The sequence below is a fragment of the Salmo trutta genome, chromosome 6 (assembly GCF_901001165.1).
Source record: "Salmo trutta chromosome 6, fSalTru1.1, whole genome shotgun sequence".
Classification (NCBI taxonomy): domain Eukaryota; kingdom Metazoa; phylum Chordata; class Actinopteri; order Salmoniformes; family Salmonidae; genus Salmo; species Salmo trutta.
The window spans coordinates 51,226,615-51,246,229 of NC_042962.1; the positions used below are offsets into that span (position 1 = coordinate 51,226,615).

Genomic DNA, 19,615 nt, shown 5'->3' on the forward strand with positions numbered 1-19,615 from the left:
GACATGAGCTGGTACCTGCTGAAACCTGGACAGGCTCCTAAACTCCTCATCTATACAGTAAAAACCCTGCAGTCTGGAACACCATCTAGAGACTGTAATGATCCGGCTGGGACCTACTGCAGGTGTTGAGGAGCAACAGACTATGACATGAAACACTAGTTCACTGAACACAGACTTAAGATCTTCACACAGCGTTAGACAGTCCCACACCAGGACAATGTTACTCTGGTTACTCATGACAGGATCATAGTTCACCAAACCACCTCCTCTACACAACCATAACCAGAACTTCACCTCCATATAGAAACCACCACTTTACTACCACACCATGGACCTTCACCTCTGGAATGTTCAGATAGAAATTATCTGTCAAATAGAACATGGAGTGTTAGCTCTATTCATTGTATTTCTATCTGTAACGTGTCAAACGCTTTACCTCACTGAATGCAGCCCTGATTTGCATGGTCATGGTGGGATGGTTTTGCTTCTCCCAAAATAGAGCAGAAAGAGACAGACAGAGAGAGAGACTGAGCATGAAACAGCAGAACTCACATACAACAGTCACTACAGGACAGATGACATATCTTACTCTCATTTAGAGGAATAAAGTTATGACTAAAACTACAAACAACTGTAACTACGTTTCCATTTGTTGTCACAATAAATAAATTAGTCAACGCATTCATCATTTAATTTTCCAAATCCAACTTTATTAGAACTGAGACAGACAGCAACATCACAGTAACAGTCTGAGTACAGAACACATAGAAGTCTCCTGTAGTCTATAAAATACACATTACTACCCAGACTGTGGTCTCCCCAGCAGTACTAGAGTTTACTCAGCACACTACTCTAACACTCTAACACACTACTACTGCTCCAACCAGGCACCAGACAAGACCAGAGCCTCGTCTACTCCTGGTTCCCCAGACAGAGCTCCTGTTGTGGGCCTCCTCCACTAGGTCCTAGACCAGACACTGGCTCCTGCGAAGGGGGGAGGCCTGGGTGTGTTGGAAGTGGGAGACCCTGCAGGTGTAGAGCTCTCCCTGCTCCCAGCCTGCCTTGCTCAGGGTCAGGGTGCTGCTGCGTCTGTAAAGGCCTTCCTTCTCTTCTTCTGGACTGGTCACGACCCCCTGGCTCACCTCCAGCCCGTCCACCTCCCAGATTACCAGCGCCCCCTGAGGGGAGTAGCCAGTCAGCAGGCAGGCCAGTGAGGCAGAGCCCCCAGAGAGCTGCTCAGAGGAGGGGGGGAGCAGAGACACTGTGGGACTGACAGTAGGACCAGCTGGAGAGGAGAGAACGTTTTAATGTTACATTCCAGAGGAGAGAGAAATAGAGTGCTCTATAAAATACAGAACTTATTAAGGTTCACAGAGAACACAACACCTCACAACTCAACAACAATTACATAAATGACAAAGTACATCACTGTTGCAAATTTTTTATTTAGCCATATATTTTCACAGCCTGTGGAATATCTTTGCCGTAAAAGGGACAAGGATCCCATTCATTAAGCGATCTTATCACTCAGTAACACTGCTAAAAGCAGATATTAAGTACATTTATACTCTGGTGATCAAACAACAACAAAGCAGCCAACCCCACCAGTGTTTTTGGTAAACAGCTGAGGGATGGAGCTGGAGACCTGTAACACCTCTCAAATTCATAGACAGAACTATGGATGCAAGTACTGGCCATCCATAAGATTTAAAAAAATGTAATTTCAACCATGTTTTGAGGCTATATAGTGTTTGTTTAAAATGATATTGTTCACAAACAATTTAGAAAATATGATTCTATTTTGCGTTCTGATAAGAGTACGGCAGTTGAACTAAGCTCATGAGGCATATTAAATATATATATATATATGTTGTTCAAGAATCAATTGGTATATATCATTAATTTAAAAGTCCCATAATGTATGTAGTAATCACAGATTTCCCATTTAAAGTCATTCCACTTTACAATAATATCAGACAATAAAAGGGATCAGAACTTTTTATGTTATTCTAATAACATTCACTGTGTAATTCACGTGTCATAGCAGGGAACTAAACCTGATTAAAGCTCTTTGAATAAAAAATGTGTTTCTTTTGTATTTTTTCAAAGACAGGTTGCTTGGCTGCACAACTGAAAGTCTCCCACATTTTGCATTCTAAACCCTCCATTCTAAAATAAATACTAATATTGGGGTTTCCTTTAAAAAACACTTACTTTTCAGCAGCAGTTTGGTCCCTCCACCGAACGTGTACCACAGTGATACAGTCTAGTTAAGACGCCGTACAAAAACCTCCTTCACACAAGAGTGAACACACCCTGCACTAACAGAACCACTCATATAGCTCCACACAGCTTTGTAGAACTTTATTATACTCATAAAGCATTACACATCTTCACATACAATTACAGGATCAGTATTTGACACTCTTAATATAGGAAAAATTATACCAAGTAATACTCATGTTTTATCATTCACATTACCATTATATTTGAGTCACTTAGCAGACACTTGTCCAGAGCATCTATGTGCATTATTCTAAAGATAGCTAGGTGAGACAACCACAATAATTAAGCACTTTATGTACCTGTGGAGTGTACTCTGATTAATGATGTCTCTGAATTGGGCCTAAATTCAGCCAAATTCACTGTACAATGGTTTTTCATCAAATGCTGTCATATGTTATCATATTGCAAATGGACAGAGTGAGACATTGTCATTTGTGACCAATATCAATGTTGACAATTGTACCATTTTACTGTCAACAACAGAAATATAATGCAGTTCACATGATTATTATTTGCAGTTTATTATTCTGTACTGAGGTAGGGTATTTCCATAGAGGAGGTGATTTGCATTGGCAGCTCAGGCTTCAGTGCTCTGGGAGTGTTTATAGCCCTGTGAGTTTCAGACTGGAGGACTGAGATCTGTCCATCAACACAACAGAAACCAGGACAACCATGACTCTGATCACCATCTTCATCTGGACACTGGTCTTTTGCTGCCTCAAAGGTCTGGGACATTTAACAACCTTTGGAAATATTAATCATTAGATTAGATAGCATCTTTGATATCAATCCCACTGTATCAATATCAGAACCTGCATTACTTTTACATTGTAAAATATTCAACCTTATCTGGAATATGTGACTTATTGTTTGTCTTCAGGATCCAGCAGCCAGTATATTGTGACTCAACCTCGTGAAGTTTCATTTTCCACAGGAGACACCATTACTCTGACCTGTACAACCAATCCTTCAGTTACAATATATTCAGATGGAGGTTGTCGCAGAGCATGGTATCAGCAGAGAAAAGGAGAAGCTCCTACACTGTTGATATACACAGGGCCTCCAGCTTGATTCAGTGGTAGAGGAGGTGACCTGACCATCAGTGGAGCTCAAACAGAAGATGCAGCAGTTTACATCTGTCAGAGTTACCACAGTGGTCCAGTGTTCACACTGTGATTTAGAGTCATTCATAAACCTCCCTCAGTCAGACTGCACAGAGACTGTACTGCTGCAGCTGGGACCTACTGCAGGTGTTGAGGGACAACAGACTATGACATCGAAAGCTGGTCCACTGAACACAGACTTAAGATCCTCACACAGCGTTAGACAGTCCCACACCAGGACAATGTTACTCTGGTTACTCCTGACAGGACCATAGTTCACCAAACCACCTCCTCTACACAACCATAACCATAACTTCACCTCCATATAGAAACCACCACTTTACTACCACACCATGGACCTTCACCTCTGGAATGTTCAGATAGAAATTCTGTCAAATAGAACATGGAGTGTTAGCTCTATTCATTGTATTTCTATCTGTAACGTTTCAAATGCTTTACCTCATTGAATGCAGCCCTGATTTGCATGGTCATGGTGGGATGGTTTTGCTTCTCCCAAAATAGAGCAGAAAGAGACAGAGAGAGAGACAGATAGAAATTCATTGTGTAACAGACATCATTATCTGTCAAAAAGAACATTGAGTGTTAAAGTCTTTAATCTTCTAAATGGCTTCTCCCAGAATAGAGACGTTCTGTCCCCAGGGGGGTGTGTGTGTGTGTGTGTGTGTGTGTGTGTGTGTGTGTGTGTGTGTGTGTGTGTGTGTGTGTGTGTGTGTGTGTGTGTGTGTGTGTGAGAAGAGAGAGAGAGACTACAGAACACATGAGCTGTAGTTTACTCACATTTGGAGGAGAAATATTGGAATGACTGGAATTCTGAAAGAATTTGGTTTTTAATGTAAAGATATAGTTAAATAATATTATTACCTGTAGTAGAAAGCAATGGGTTAGAAGAAGCCTACATAACCAACCCATAAAGTAAAGTTTAACATCCATATATGGCCAGCTATGTAAACTTTAACATTGATTTATTCTATAATAGATGTGGTTTAATTGGTAACATACATTTTTGTCTTCTTCTAATGCCTCTTAAGGGGAAAGTCATCTAAAAGTAACTGAATGCAATCAGATTACATTACTGAGTTTGGGTAATCAAAACTTACATTACTGATTACAATTTTGGACAGGTAATTATTAACTGTTAGAAAGTAACCTACCCAACCTTGGATAAGATATCCTCTCTAGGGTCGGCGGGACGAAATCCTCCCACCTACGTAACAGCCAGTGGAATCCTGTGGCGCGTTATTCAAATACCTTAGAAATGCTATTACTTCAATTTCTCAAACATATGACTATTTTCCACCATTTTAAAGACAAGACTCTTGTTAATCTAACCACACTGTCCGATTTCAAAAAGGCTTTACAACGAAAGCAAAACATTAGATTATGTCAGCAGAGTACCCAGCCAGAAATAATCAGACACCCCTTTTTCAAGCTAGCATATAATGTCACAAAAACCCAAACCACAGCTAAATGCAGCACTAACCTTTGATGATCTTCATCAGATGACACACCTAGGACATTATGTTATACAATGCATGCATGTTTTGTTCAATCAAGTTCATATTTATATAAAAAACCAGCTTTTTACATTAGCATGTGACGTTCAGAACTAGCATACCCCCCGCAAACTTCCGGTGAATTTACTAAAAATGTACTAAATTACTCACGATAAACGTTCACAAAAAGCATAACAATTATTTTAAGAATTATAGATACAGAACTCCTCTATGCACTCGATATGTCCGATTTTAAAATAGCTTTTCGGTGAAAGCGCATTTTGCAATATTCTGAGTAGATAGCCCGGCATCACAGGGCTAGCTATTTAGACACCCAGCAAGTTTAGCACTCACCAAAGTCAGATTTACTATAAGAAAAATGTTATTACCTTTCCTGTTCTTCGTCAGAATGCACTCCCAGGACTTCTACTTCAATAACAAATGTTGGTTTGGTCCCAAATCATCCATAGTTATATCCAAATATCCTCTGTTTTGTTCGTGCGTTCAAGACACTATCCGAATGGTAAAGAAGGATGACGAGCACGACGCATTTCGAGACAAAAAAATTGTAAATATTCCATTACCGTACTTCGAAGCATGTCAACCGCTGTTTAAAATCAATTTTTATGCTATTTTTCTCGTAAAAAAGCGATAATATTCCGACCGGGAAATTGTTTTTTAATACAAAGAGAGCGAAAGTAAAAGCATGGGATCCCCTCATGCACGAGCCTCAGTCTGATGGCCCTCTGATAGAGCACTTGCCAAAAGCGCTAATGTGTTTCAGCCTGGGGCTGGAATTACATCATTCAGCTTTTTCCCGCCTTCTGAGAGCCTATGGGAGCCGTAGGAAGTGTCACGTAACAGCAGAGATACCCTGTTTTGGATAGAGATGATCAAGGAGGGCAAGAAATGATCAGACAGGCCACTTCCTGTAAGGAATCTTCTAAGGTTTTTGCCTGCCATGTGAGTTCTGTTATACTCACAGACACCATTCAAACAGTTTTAGAAACTTTAGAGTGTTCTATCCAAAGCCAATAATTATATGCATATTCTAGTTACTGGGCAGGAGTAGTAACCAGATTAAATCGGGTACGTTTTTTATCCGGCCGTTTAAATACTGCCCCCTATCCCCAACAGGATATTGTGTAAAATAATGAATTTGAAGAATGTATCTGCACTGTATTTTTGTTAACTAGTCAGAAACTTTTATAGGAATTGATTGCATTAATTGTTCAAATTAACTGCCAATATGCCCACATTCCATTTAAACAATGCAGCCAATCCACAGCAATACACTGTCTGAAATCAGTAGACGATAGGACTTAGACAAGTTGTAAATGCAGGAAGTACTGATATTGTGTCGTATAATGGGCTCCCTGTGGCTCAGTTGGTAGAGCATGTTGTTTGCAATGGTGTTTGCAACACCAGGTTTGTGGGTTCGATTCCCACAACCCAGTACATAAAAAAAATAATGATATGTATTCATTCACTACTGTAAGTTGCTCTGGATACGAGCGTCTGCTAAATTACTAAAATGTAAATGTAATAGCACTCTGCTTTCCAAGAAAACAAAAATGTAGACATTCATGGTCTGTTTACATACATTTTAGAGGCTACTTACAGAAAGTTTGTTTAAAACCCATATAAAATGTATTTATGATTATCTGACAATATTTTAGATTGACAGTAATTCTATTACCCAATTTCCGATATTTCACACTCCTTACTTTTATGTTCCTGCATAAGTAAAATCAGGATTAAGCCTCATTCCAATTAGGCTGGTTTGGATTTCTTCCTGACCACAATGGCTGCCATTTTCATCCCATTCTGGAACTTTGAGGGTTGTTGACATAGCCCCTCTAGTAATTTAATAGGATATCTATGGCTAGGTTGAAGATGGGAAGGTTAAGACAATGAAGTAATTCCATGCGGAATCATTTGAAAATAAACAAATTCATGGGACCAGGTCCTTTGATAACTGCTAGCACCGTTTTTAACTAGCAAAGCTGGTCCCATGAATTTCGAAGAGTGATGAGATATTAGAATCCTCTTGTCTTAACCTGTATATTTTGAACGAAGCTCTATGGTCGCACCACCTGTCATGGATCCACCTGTCACTAGAGGGCAGCAGAGACCATCCTAGAGACATTAATGACACTCAGGTGTGTCCTCTTACTCATTATGATTTCTCTGTTAAAAGAGGTGTGTGTTCTGGTTTCCTTTGCAGAAGCTTGAATTGTTTACTGTGTTCGTTTGTTTCGTGTGTGAGTTTTTAAGATTTATTGTTTGTTGTTTTGCCAGTGTTACTGTGATTCTTCGGCTACTGTTTCTCAGTAAAGTATTTATGTTTATCCTTAACCACTGATTCCTCATCTGGTCTCTTCTCTGCACCTTTGTCCCACCTCATCACGTCACACCACCATCCTCAGATAGGATATAAACACATCATAAGCCAAGGCAAAGAAAATTAGAATTGCAGGAAACTAGGAACTAGTAAACAGCCTCATTGGAAAATGTGTACAATAGCATGAGATTAGCTATAAAAACCACTCATTTTTCTCTCTGCCCCATGGCAAATGTGGTAGCATAATTATAAGATTATGTTATGTTTGCACCAAATGGTTGTTTTATGAACTAGAGTAAGGGCTTGGGATGGCAACTGTTAACGAGATGCTTTCCAGTCTAGCTTCCTGTAGTTAGTCTGGGTTTTGAGAAGGAGACGAGGAGAGAGGACAAGAGGAATATGCAATTGAGATCTTCCCTACGCAGAAACTGTTTTTCCCCATCTAGAGTCCACTATCATTCTCTATGGTCTGAACTGAACTTCAGCATGACACCACCTTACCACAAGAGAGCGCCATCAACCTGCAAATATCAGAGCCATTGATAAGCAGGTACCAAAACAATTTGTGAAGTCTTCGATTCAGGCTATAAACATTTGAGGTATGGCATACCAGTGGGAGGTTCACCCTGAAATCAAATGTATTTTGGACTCAGTTTTACATAAGACTGTAGGTATATGTAGGTATGTAGGTATAATACAATAATGTCTGACAAACGTTGATTTTGGGGTTGTGCCTATGTCTCTATAGTTATCATCCTTTGATTGAAATTCCCCTTAGGATGGAATGACTCACGGCTAACAGCAAAATAACAGATTTGAGAGTTATAAGTCCCTCTCTTACTCTCTGTCTTTCTCTCTATGTGTCTCCTTCTCTCTCCTTCTCTTTCTCTGTTTCACACACCCAGCAGCCTATAGAGTGGTGTTTTGTATAGCTGTTGAGATCTCACTGGTCCAGACACTTTACAAATTCAGTGTTAGTAGCATTGGGTCCAGTCTGCTCACTCCTCTCAGAGCCACAGATTATGATGATGAAAACGATGAAGATGAAATCACTGATTCCACTGCTGATAACGCCGGGGTTCCTGACTCAGGGTGAGAACGTCTCTGACCTTTCTGAAAGGTCGTATTCAGAAAGCTTCTAGTTTGCCACTGTTTGTTCAAGTTTTCGATGCCTTTATTTGGATTATTGTGACTAATCAAATATAATTATCCACTATTTTATTTCAGAGTCATCTGCAAAATGTTTCCTGAATCAAGCTGACGAATCAAAGTCTGTCAGTCTGGGAAGACTGTGTCTCTCAGTGCTACAGGAGGTTCAGGTATTGATGAGGACATGAGCTGGTACCTGCTGAACCCTGGACAGGCTCCTAAACTCCTCATCTATACAGTAAAAACCCTTCAGTCTGGAACACCATCTAGATTCAGTGGCAGTAGATCAGGTACTGAGTACACTCTTACTATCACTGATGTCCAAGCTGAAGATGCAGGAGATTACTATGGTATTGGTGTATATGGTGGACCAGAGACTGTACTGCTGTACATTAGAACCTACTGCAGGTGTTGAGGAGCAACAGACTATGACATGAAACACTGGTTCACTGATCACACAACTCAGGTCCTGGTTATATGACATCACCAAGCATAAATAACCACGACTTTACCAACATACAGAACATCTGGTTACAACTCACAAATGAATCTCAAACACACCACATAGTTTAGTCATGATCAAAACCAACAGATATATCCTATAACCCTCCCATGTCTATAATGGTCAGATGATGTGGTTCTGGTCCTGTCCCCAGATATTCACTGTCCAAAGGTGTTCTACCCACTACCCACCCTCCCTCACCCAACCTCACCCCTACCAACCTTCTAATGTCCATGTTGTTACAGAGCAGTTTAGGCCAATTTTAACAACCACAAGTCCACAGATATTCACTTCTATTAATTTTCATAATAAAAATCAGGGACGCCTTATTCGACATTAAAACAAAGCATTTTATTTTGTTAACATTTCCAATCTAAAAGCAAAAGCAATAAAACACAGGTACAGATTTAAAGATGCAAAGTCCCAGATTGATGACCAGAGCTGAAGCTCGAGATAGATATTTAGAATGATAGAATGACAGATAGGTAGGTGTTCTCTGTGTACAGGGTGTCTACTGGGAACAGTGGTGTGGCTCCAGTGTGTGAGTGATGGGGGTCTGGTCCTTTAGGGTGGCCTCACAGGTGACTGAGCCAGCCTTCCACCACTGGTCAGTGGGGAGGGTGAGGCTGCTGCTCCAGCTGTAGTGACCGTCCTTCTCCAGGACCTCCAGGCTCTGGCTGCCCTGCAATGCCCCCCCGACCCCCAGCCTCCAACCCAGCTTCCAGCCCTCCGGGAAGCCCTTGTGGGCCAGGCACGCTAGGACCACATTGCCCTGGCCCTGCTCCTCACTGGAGGGGAGTAGGACAGTCAGGGAGGGACGTACCACACCCACTAGGAGAGAGAGGATGAGGGGGAAAGGAGAGATGACATGTAAGGGTTAAACTGGACAAGAACCTTGAAGAACTTTCAACAACTTTAATATGAAGAAACAAATCTGATACTGTATAAAATAAAATTGTGTCTGTGAAAATGGCAGGTTGTTTATATATATTCTACAGACTCTTTCACTTCCCTCCAATAACATCTATGAAGCGTGACCACACACTACAGTCAGTGATGTGTTAAATTACAGTATAGATATTAAACTTACATGCTTACAATATAAAATGCTTAATAATCCTGCTAAACTGGTTCAGTGTTTTTAAAGACATCAAACACTAAAACTATTGTTACAGAGTTTGGTAGATTATGTTTTTGTCCTTGAATGATCATCAGCGCATATGGAAACATTGCAAATAATCTGAAATAAATAAATTAAACTTCCAAATCTACAAATTTTTCTTAATTATCACTTTTTGGGACTTAATAAATGTTAAAATAAATCTATTATAATAATGATGACTCTCTTGTACTTACAGTCAACGATGAGTTTGGTGCCTCCACCAAAAGTCCACCACAGTGATACAGACTCATTGAACGGACGTACAAAAACCTCCTGCACTTTACACACACCAGTAACTCTCTACACAACACACATTCAACCCTACTACTGATTGTCTGTCAACAACACCATATACAGGTGAAAAAACACACACACATATACAGATTATTTCATCCTTGACTATAAAATATAAATGTTGGAGATATCAAATACATCTGACAAATGTTAAATACTAAATTCTTCCACAGATTTAGGTAAGATATTGTATTCAATGTTTAAGATTATAGTGTTTATGTCATTGCATTAACAGTTTCATCATCTGTCCTGAGTTAGGGTATTTCCATAGAGGAGGTGATTTGCATTGGCAGCTCAGGCTTCAGTGCTCTGGAAGTGTTTATAGCCCTGTGAGTTTCAGACTGGAGGACTGAGATCTGTCCATCAGCACAACAGAAACCAGGACAACCATGACTCTGATAAGCATCTTCATCTGGACACTGATATGCTGCTGCCTCAAAGGTCTGTTGTTTATAACTCTTACTATGGAAAATGACATATTGTTGAGTACCTTCTATAATCTTTGAAATGGCTCTCAATTAATAAATGTACCTGGATTCAATATTATGAAATATAAATGATTTCTTATTTATACTCGTTGATTAATTAATATTTTTCCTCTTCAGGATCCAGAGGTCAGGTGACTGTGACTCAGCCTCCTGTAGTGACATTTTCTCCAGGAGACCCCGTCACTCTGACCTGTACAACCAACCCTAAAGTGTACAAATGGGATGATGGAGATGAGGGTGCTTTCTGGTATCAACAGAGACCTGGAGAAGCTCCCAAACTCTTGATAAAATACGTAAAGAAACTGCTAGATGGGATTCCTGCTAGATTCAGTGGCAGTGGGTCTGAGAGGGACTTCACTCTGACCATCAGTGGAGTCCAGGCTGAAGATGCAGCAGTTTACTACTGTAAGAGTTTCCACTATCTCAATAGTAAAGATATCTTCACACAGTGATTTAGAGCCGTACAAAAACCTCCAGTACAAAATGACACACATCACTGGTCCACTGAACACAGAACTAAGGGTCTTGTTATACGACATCACCAAGTAAAACCTCTTTACTAACTCAAAGAAATAATGGTTACAAACTAGTTTCATAACTCTCCCAACCTCCCATGTCTACAAATATCCTCCTTATCAGAAATATACAGGTGAAATAGTCCTATTGAGGATAAATAATCCATATCATGTCAACATAAAATCATGTGTGAAGCAAAAAGGTTGGTGTGCCTCAATGCTTGGTTGACCAACCAGACACACACAGCTGGCCAACACTTCCGTGGATCAGTATTGGGTGTGTAAGTGCATGCTTGTGTTTGACTGAGAGAGAGCCCTGTGAAACAGAAACTTAGATTTGCATAGCCCCGATCCCAGAATAGAACAGTCCCCAGATGTTCCCCCATCCTTAACACGACACCAACGATAGACCAGAGGAGGTCAAAGATCAAAGTCAGAGGTTAGATGTCAGTCACAGGTCATTTTATAGGTCACTGCACTAATCTTGTGTGGTGTGCACAGGAAGAGATTGGACACAGGTCATCAGCCAGACTGGTAAAGGTCAAAGATTAAAAAGTCAGAGGTCAGTTCAACCCCAACATGCCACCAGACTGCCTGTAACTTTATTGTAGTCAGCTTTTTGTTTTCTTGCCAAAGAGACTAGTTGACAAGAGCACCATTTTCTAAGGTCAAATTTTACATCCCTAGTGCCCACTAGAATGGCATGAGGAAGTATTAGATAACTAGTGATCTACATCTGAAGAATCATCATGAATTCATCAGGAATCAGCACTGAGCAAGATGGAAGTCCTTCATCCCAGTCTGGAATACCTCCAGGGTCACTGACAGGTCAGCCAGTGGCAAAGGTCAACAGTTTCAGAGTCATATGCTCAGAAACACACACAACCTCCAAATGCCTCTACCAGTACCTGTCCTGTACCGCACTGGGGCATCTCCCAGACATCAGTAAGAGGACAACATTCACCTCCAGGTGATATGTCTGACCTTGCAAGGTCATAGGTCAGATATGAAAGGTTGCACCTTGCCTCTATGCCAGTAAGTTTAGGGCATTACAGCACATTACCATTCCTTATATCACTGGAGTCTAAAGCGATGTATTTTCTCTGTATCCCGTAACTAGGAGATCTGTCACAATGTTATTTTCATTCAGAAAAGCTTCATAGTGGTTATGAAGATGGGCAAACGTTGTTGTCGTCGCGCCATGTTGAACTTGTTGATTTTCGTTTGTGTAGGCTGTGTAGCCTACACAAACACAAATCAAACCAAAATGTTATCATCAATTAAACAAGCAATAAATCAAGCGTGAAACAAGCGTCACTACAGACCCAGGTTCAATCCCAGGCTGTGTCACAACCGACCGGGAGTCCCGTAGGGCGGCGCACAATTGGCCAAGTGTCTTCCAGGTTAGGGGAGGGTTTGGCCGGGGGGGCTTTACTTGGCTCCTCTCGCGCTCTAGCGACTCCTTGTGTCAGGATGGGCGCCTGCAGGCTGACTTCGTCGTCAGTTGAACGGTGTTTCCGCCAACACATTGGTTAAGCTGGCGGTTGTTAAGGAGTGTGGTTTGTAGGGTCATGTTTCGGAGGACGCATGACTCGAACTTCGCCTCTCCCGAGCCCGTTGGGGAGTTGCAGCGATGAGACAAGATCGAGATTGGATTTGTTTAAATTGGGGACAAAAAGCGGGGCAACATTTTTTTAAATACTGGTACAATATTTTGTTTGGTTAAAGTTTGTCGTATTATCCGTGCTCGGCTACAAGATTCTGGGCATATGGTTCCAGTAGAAGAGAAAGAGCGAGTGGGAGGAGTGTGATTAAGATACAATTAATCAGAAAACTCTTGTTGCCACCAGTTTTTTTACATCAAGTTATAATTTATATTCATAGGATTCATACAATACATTTATAGATATATTTTTTAAACCCCCACTCCCCACCGGCAATCTGATAGCATGTCAAATAAACGTTACAAAGTAAGTCTACTGAACAATACATCATATAGCCTCACATATAGTAACAAATCACCGATACACATTCATGGACGTAAGGCCCGTTGGAATTGGAATCAGGTGTGCGTAATGAGACAGTTCAGTGATTCCTAGAGGCCGGTGACGTAGACCTCGGGAGCCAGTGCACAGAATGAGCAACAGTACCGGGGAAATTCGTGACAGTCTCTTTCTCCCCCAAATGAACTTCTTTATGACAGAGTCAAGTTTAGACCAATAGTCTATAGGAGGAAGCAGTGGTAACATGGAACTCATAAAATTGATACAAGGGAGGACATTCATTTGAATATTTGAGATTCTAGCATGCAAAGAAGTGGCCATAGCAGACCATCTTTTTATGTCTTTTTTGATCTTCTCAAAGGTTTCTAAGTAGTTCTTCCTGAATGTAGTGTCAATAGATTGGGATATGGTAATGCCTAAGTAGGTGGTTTGTTTCTTCCCTGGTATCATGGGTGGTAGTTGAACACTTCCCATAGATGAGTTAAGAGGAAGTAGAGCTGATTTAGACCAGTTGATCTTGTAACCAGACCATGAGCTGAATGCTGTGAAAATAAACATTATTGGCTGGAGGGATATTTGTGCGCTTGTAACGTAAAACAGTATGTCATCTGAATACAGAGAAATTGCTTGTTCAGTTTATTAGATGTTTATATGTGAGGATGCAAAATGTTTATGTATGCTTTGTGGTACGGTTCAAGAGAGAGAGCAAATAGCAAAGGGGATGCGGGACAAACTTATTTACATCCTGGTTGTATGGTAAATGGATTAGAATGGGTAGTGCCTGTAGATATATATCCTGGTTGTATGATAAATGGATTAGAATGGGTAGTGCCTGTAGATATATATCCTGGTTGTATGATAAATGGATTAGAATGGGTAGTCCCAATAGATAAACATCCTGATTGTTTGGTAAATGGATTAGCATGAGTAGTCCCAATAGATAAACATCCTGGTTGTATGGTAAAGGGATTAGCATGGGTAGTCCCAGTAGATATATATCCTGGTTGTATGATAAATGGATTTGCATGGGTAGTGCCAGTAGATAAACATCCTGGTTGTATGATAAATGGATTAGCATGGGTAGTGCCAGTAGATATATATCCTGGTTGTATGGTAAATGGATTAGCATGGGTAGTCCCAGTAGATATATATCCTGGTTGTATGATAAATGGATTAGAATGGGTAGCGCCTGTAGATATATATCCTGGTTGTATGGTAAATGGATTAGAATGGGTAGTACCAGTAGATATATATCCTGGTTGTATGATAAATGGATTAGAATGGGTAGTCCCAGTAGATATATATCCTGGTTGTATGGTAAATGGATTAGAATGGGTAGTACCAGTAGATATATATCCTGGTTGTATGATAAATGGATTAGAATGTGTAGTCCCAGTATATATACATCCTGGTTGTATGGTAAATGGATTTGAATGGGTAGTCCCAGTAGATAAACATCCTGGTTGTATGGTAAATGGATTAGAATGGGTAGTGCCAGTAGATATATATCCTGGTTGTATGAAAAATGGATCAGAATGTGTAGTGTCTGTAGATATATATCCTGGTTGTATGGTAAATGGATTAGAATGGGTAGTGCCTGTAGATATGTATTCTGGTTGTATGGTAAATGGATTCGAATGGGTAGTGTCTGTAGATATATATCCTGGTTGTATGATAAATGGATTAGAATGGGTAGTGCCTGTATATATATATATCCTGGTTGTATGGTAAATGGATTAGAATGGCTAGTCCCAGTAGATAAACTTCCTGGATGTATGGTAAATGGATTAGAATGGGTAGTGCCAGTAGATATATATCCTGGTTGTATGGTAAATGGATTAGAATGGCTAGTCCCAGTAGATAAACTTCCTGGATGTATGGTAAATGGATTAGAATGGGTAGTGCCAGTAGATATATATCCTGGTTGTATGATAAATGGATTAGAATGGGTAGTCCCAGTACATAAACAACCTGGTTGTATGGTAAATGGATTAGAAAGGGTAGTACCTGTAGATATATATCCTGGTAGTATGGTAAATGGATTTGAATGGGTAGTCCCAGTAGATATGTATCCTGGTTGTATGATAAATGGATTAGAATGGGTAGTGCCAGTAGATATATATCCTGGTTGTATGGTAAATGGATTAGAATGTGTAGTTCCTGTAAATATATGTCCTGGTTGTATGATAAATGGATCAGAATGGGTAGTCCCAGTATATATACATCCTGGTTGTATGGTAAATGGATTTGAATGGGTAGTCCCAGTAGATAAACATCCTGGTTGTATGGTAAATGGATTAGAATGGGTAGTGGCTGTAGATATATATCCTGGTTGTATGAAAAATGGATCAGAATGTGTAGTGTCTGTAGATATATATCCTGGTTGTATGGTAAATGGATTAGAATGGGTAGTGCCTGTAGATATGTATCCTGGTTGTATGGTAAATGGATTCGAATGGGTAGTGTCTGTAGATATATATCCTGGATGTATTATAAATGGATTAGAAGGGGTAGTGCCTGTATATATATATATCCTGGTTGTATGGTAAATGGATTAGAATGGCTAGTCCCAGTAGATAAACTTCCTGGATGTATGGTAAATGGATTAGAATGGGTAGTGCCAGTAGATATATATCCTGGTTGTATGATAAATGGATTAGAATGGGTAGTGCCTGTATATATATATATCCTGGTTGTATGGTAAATGGATTAGAATGGCTAGTCCCAGTAGATAAACTTCCTGGATGTATGGTAAATGGATTAGAATGGGTAGTGCCAGTAGATATATATCCTGGTTGTATGATAAATGGATTAGAATGGGTAGTGCCTGTAGATATACATCCTGGTTGTATGGTAAATGGATTAGAATGGGTAGTGTCTGTAGATATATATCCTGGTTGTATGGTAAATGGATTAGAATGTGTAGTCCCAGTATATACACATCCTGGTTGTATGGTAAATGGATTTGAATGGGTAGATCCTGTAGATATACATCCTGGTTGTATGGTAAATGGATTAGAATGGGTAGTGCCTGTAGATATACATCCTGGTTGTATGGTAAATGGATTAGAACGGGTAGTGCCAGTAGATATACATCCTGGTTGTATGGTAAATGGATTAGAATGGGTAGTGTCTGTAGATATATATCCTGGTTGTATGGTAAATGGATTAGAATGGGTAGCGCCAGTAGATATATATCCTGGATGTATGATAAATGGATTAGAATGGGTACTGCCAGTAAATATATATCCTGGTTGTATGGTAAATGGATTAGAATGGGTAGTGTCAGTAGATATATATCCTGGTTGTATGGTAAATGGATTAGAATGGGTAGTGCCTGTAGATATACATCCTGGTTGTATGATAAATGGATTAGCACGGGTAGTCCCAGTAGATATATATCCTGGTTGTATGATAAATGGATTAGAATGGGTAGTGCCAGTAGATATACGTCCTGGTTGTATGATAAATGGATTAGAATGGGTAGTGCCAGTAGATATATATCCTGGTTGTATGGTAAATGGATTAGAATGGGTAGTGCCAGTAGATATATATCCTGGATGTATGATAAATGGATTAGAATGGGTATTGCCAGTAAATATATATCCTGGTTGTATGGTAAATGGATTAGAATGGGTAGTGTCAGTAGATATACATCCTGGTTGTATGGTAAATGGATTAGAATGGGTAGTGCCTGTAGATATAACAGAAGAAAGATTCACATACATGGTGCAAATCATTTGTATATATCTTGCCCCGAAAACGAAATGTTCAAGAACAACCCATAAATATTCCCACTCTAAGCGGTCAAAGGCTTTCTCTGCATCTGCACACAGTCCCGTGTGTGGCTCAGTTGGTAGAGCATGGTGTTTGCAATGCCAGTGTTGTGAGTTTGATCCCCACGGGGGACAAATGCGGAGAAAAAAATGTATGAAATGTATGCATTCACTACTGTAAGTTGCTCTGGAAAAGAGCGTCTGCTAAATGACTAAAATGCAAAAAATGATAATACAGCACACAGTGTATGCAGACTGGAAGCCTCAGCAACCACATGAAACATGCAGCTTATGTTATCGGCTGCCTGACGACCTTAATAAACCCTGGTTGTTCAGGAGGTATGAACTTGTTAATAACTTTCTCTAGGCACATGGCTAGAACTTTGGCATACATCTTCATTTCTGTTCAGATTAAACTGATTGGCTGAACATTTTGACAGTTTGTGAGGTCTTTTCCTTTCTTTAGGGGTTAGGGATATAATAGCTGTACTGATGTCTCTGTGGAATTGTCTTTTTTCAATAGCAATGTTAAGCGATTCAAGAATAACTGGTCCTAGGTCATCCCAAAAGTTGAGAATGAGTTCAGGAGGTATTCCATCAATACCAGGCCCTTTATCTTTCTTCATATTTAAAAGACCAGCTTTCAGTTCAGATAAAGTGTCAGGTTCCTCTAATACAACTGTTTCTTCTTTAGAGAGTTTGGGCAACGTAAGGTTCTCCGGGAACTGTGGACAAGCAGAAGTATCAAAGCTATATGAGGAACTGAATTAATCTGAATAATATGCTCTAAAAGTTGTATTTATTTCTATAGGATCAGATATCAGTCCCTTATCAGAGGATCTGATCAACTGTATTGATGATCTTGTTTCAGCATGTTTAAACTGCAGTGTCAGTAAGTGACTAGGCCTACTCCCTTGAAATAGTATTTTTGTCTCACCTATCTAGATATGAATGTCAAAAAGCGATAAAACAGCTTGCAGGCCCAGTCTGTAATTCCACCAACAACTGACCCTGTCTGAACCATAAGCTTAGATAGATCACATCGTTATTGTATCTGTCCCATTATAGTGTCTGTGAGAGCACAGGCAGTGCCATTGAGGCCATCTCCATTTTGAAGTATTCCAATTTCTTCTTCTACTACTTTTACTGGTAAACAAACTGACAGGGTGCAAACTGTCACCTAGACTGTGTTGTTTGAACAGCTTTAAGAGCCAAGGTTGGTGATTTACTGCCCCCTGCTGTAATGTAATGTTTCCTCATGAGTATAATTCATTGGCTGATCCCTCCTGATAACCTGGATGGAATTATGTGATCATTCCTTAACCCATAGGAAGTACCACTCAGTTGACTACTTCAAAATGGTGGAATACCTCAAAGGCAATGTCCATGCAAAAACAGTTATATCCATCTTAGGCCTCAATCATTCTCTATGGCCTGAACTGAACTTCAGCATGACGCCATTTTAGCAAAAAGGCTAGAATAGCCAGTATAGAATAGCAATACACTAGTATTGAATGAATACACTTACATGTAACTAAATTCTATGGTCAATTACAAGCCTTTCCACAGATTTAGGTCAGCTATATTCTTCCATGTTTAAGATTATTGTGTTTATGTCATTGCGTTAAAAGTTTCATCATCTGTCTTGAGGTAGGGTATTTCCATAAAGCAGGTGATTTGCATTGGCAGCACATGCTTCAGTGCTCTGAGACTGTTTATAGCCCTGTGAGTTTCAGACTGCAGGACTGAGATCTGCCCAGACACTTTAAGACTTCAGTGTTATCATTGTTGTGTCCAGTCTGTTATCTTCTCAGAGCCACAGATTATGATGATGAAAACGATGAAGATGATATCACTGATTCCACTGCTGATTACGCTGGGGTTCCTGACTCAGGGAGAGAAACTCTCAGCATCTCTCCCTGTGGTCTACTGGTTTTAACAGGTTTTAATGGGCTTGTACATGTTTGGACATCGAAAACATTTTCAATGCCTTTTAAGTTGATTTTGAAGACTATTCAAAGCTAATTTCCCCGTTTCAATTTCAGAGTCATCTGCACAACGTGTCCTGAATCAAGCTGATGAATCAAAGTCTGTTCATCTGGGAGAGACTGTGTCTATCAAAGCTGTTGTATGTTCAACCGGTATTGGTGATGACATGAGCTGGTACCTGCTGAAACCTGGACAGGCTCCTAAACTCCTCATCTATACAGTAAAAACCCTGCAGTCTGGAACACCATCTAGAGACTGTAATGCTCCGGCTGGGACCTACTGCAGGTGTTGAGGAGCAACAGACTATGACATGAAACACTGGTTCACTGAACACAGACTTAAGATCTTCACACAGCGTTAGACAGTCCCACACCAGGACAATGTTACTCTGGTTACTCCTGACAGGATCATAGTTCACCAAACCACCTCCTCTACACAACCATAACCATAACTTCACCTCCATATAGAAACCATCACTTTACTACCACAC

General features: G+C 40.1%; 3 gene segments (V, D, J or C); 1 reads left to right on the plus strand and 2 right to left on the minus strand.

The window, feature by feature from the left end:
* Positions 1-688: 688 nt before the first annotated feature.
* LOC115195150 (Ig lambda-1 chain C region-like) lies at positions 689-2,532 on the minus strand. The segment is given in 2 exon segments: positions 689-1,285; positions 2,499-2,532. Coding segments are annotated over 2 exon segments (354 nt in total).
* Positions 2,533-9,227: 6,695 nt separating this feature from the next.
* LOC115195151 (Ig lambda-2 chain C region-like) lies at positions 9,228-10,598 on the minus strand. The segment is given in 3 exon segments: positions 9,228-9,729; positions 10,255-10,358; positions 10,588-10,598. Coding segments are annotated over 3 exon segments (435 nt in total).
* Positions 10,599-10,707: 109 nt separating this feature from the next.
* Positions 10,708-11,559, plus strand: LOC115196201 (immunoglobulin kappa variable 6D-21-like). The segment is given in 2 exon segments: positions 10,708-10,795; positions 10,960-11,559. Coding segments are annotated over 2 exon segments (387 nt in total).
* Positions 11,560-19,615: the final 8,056 nt, after the last annotated feature.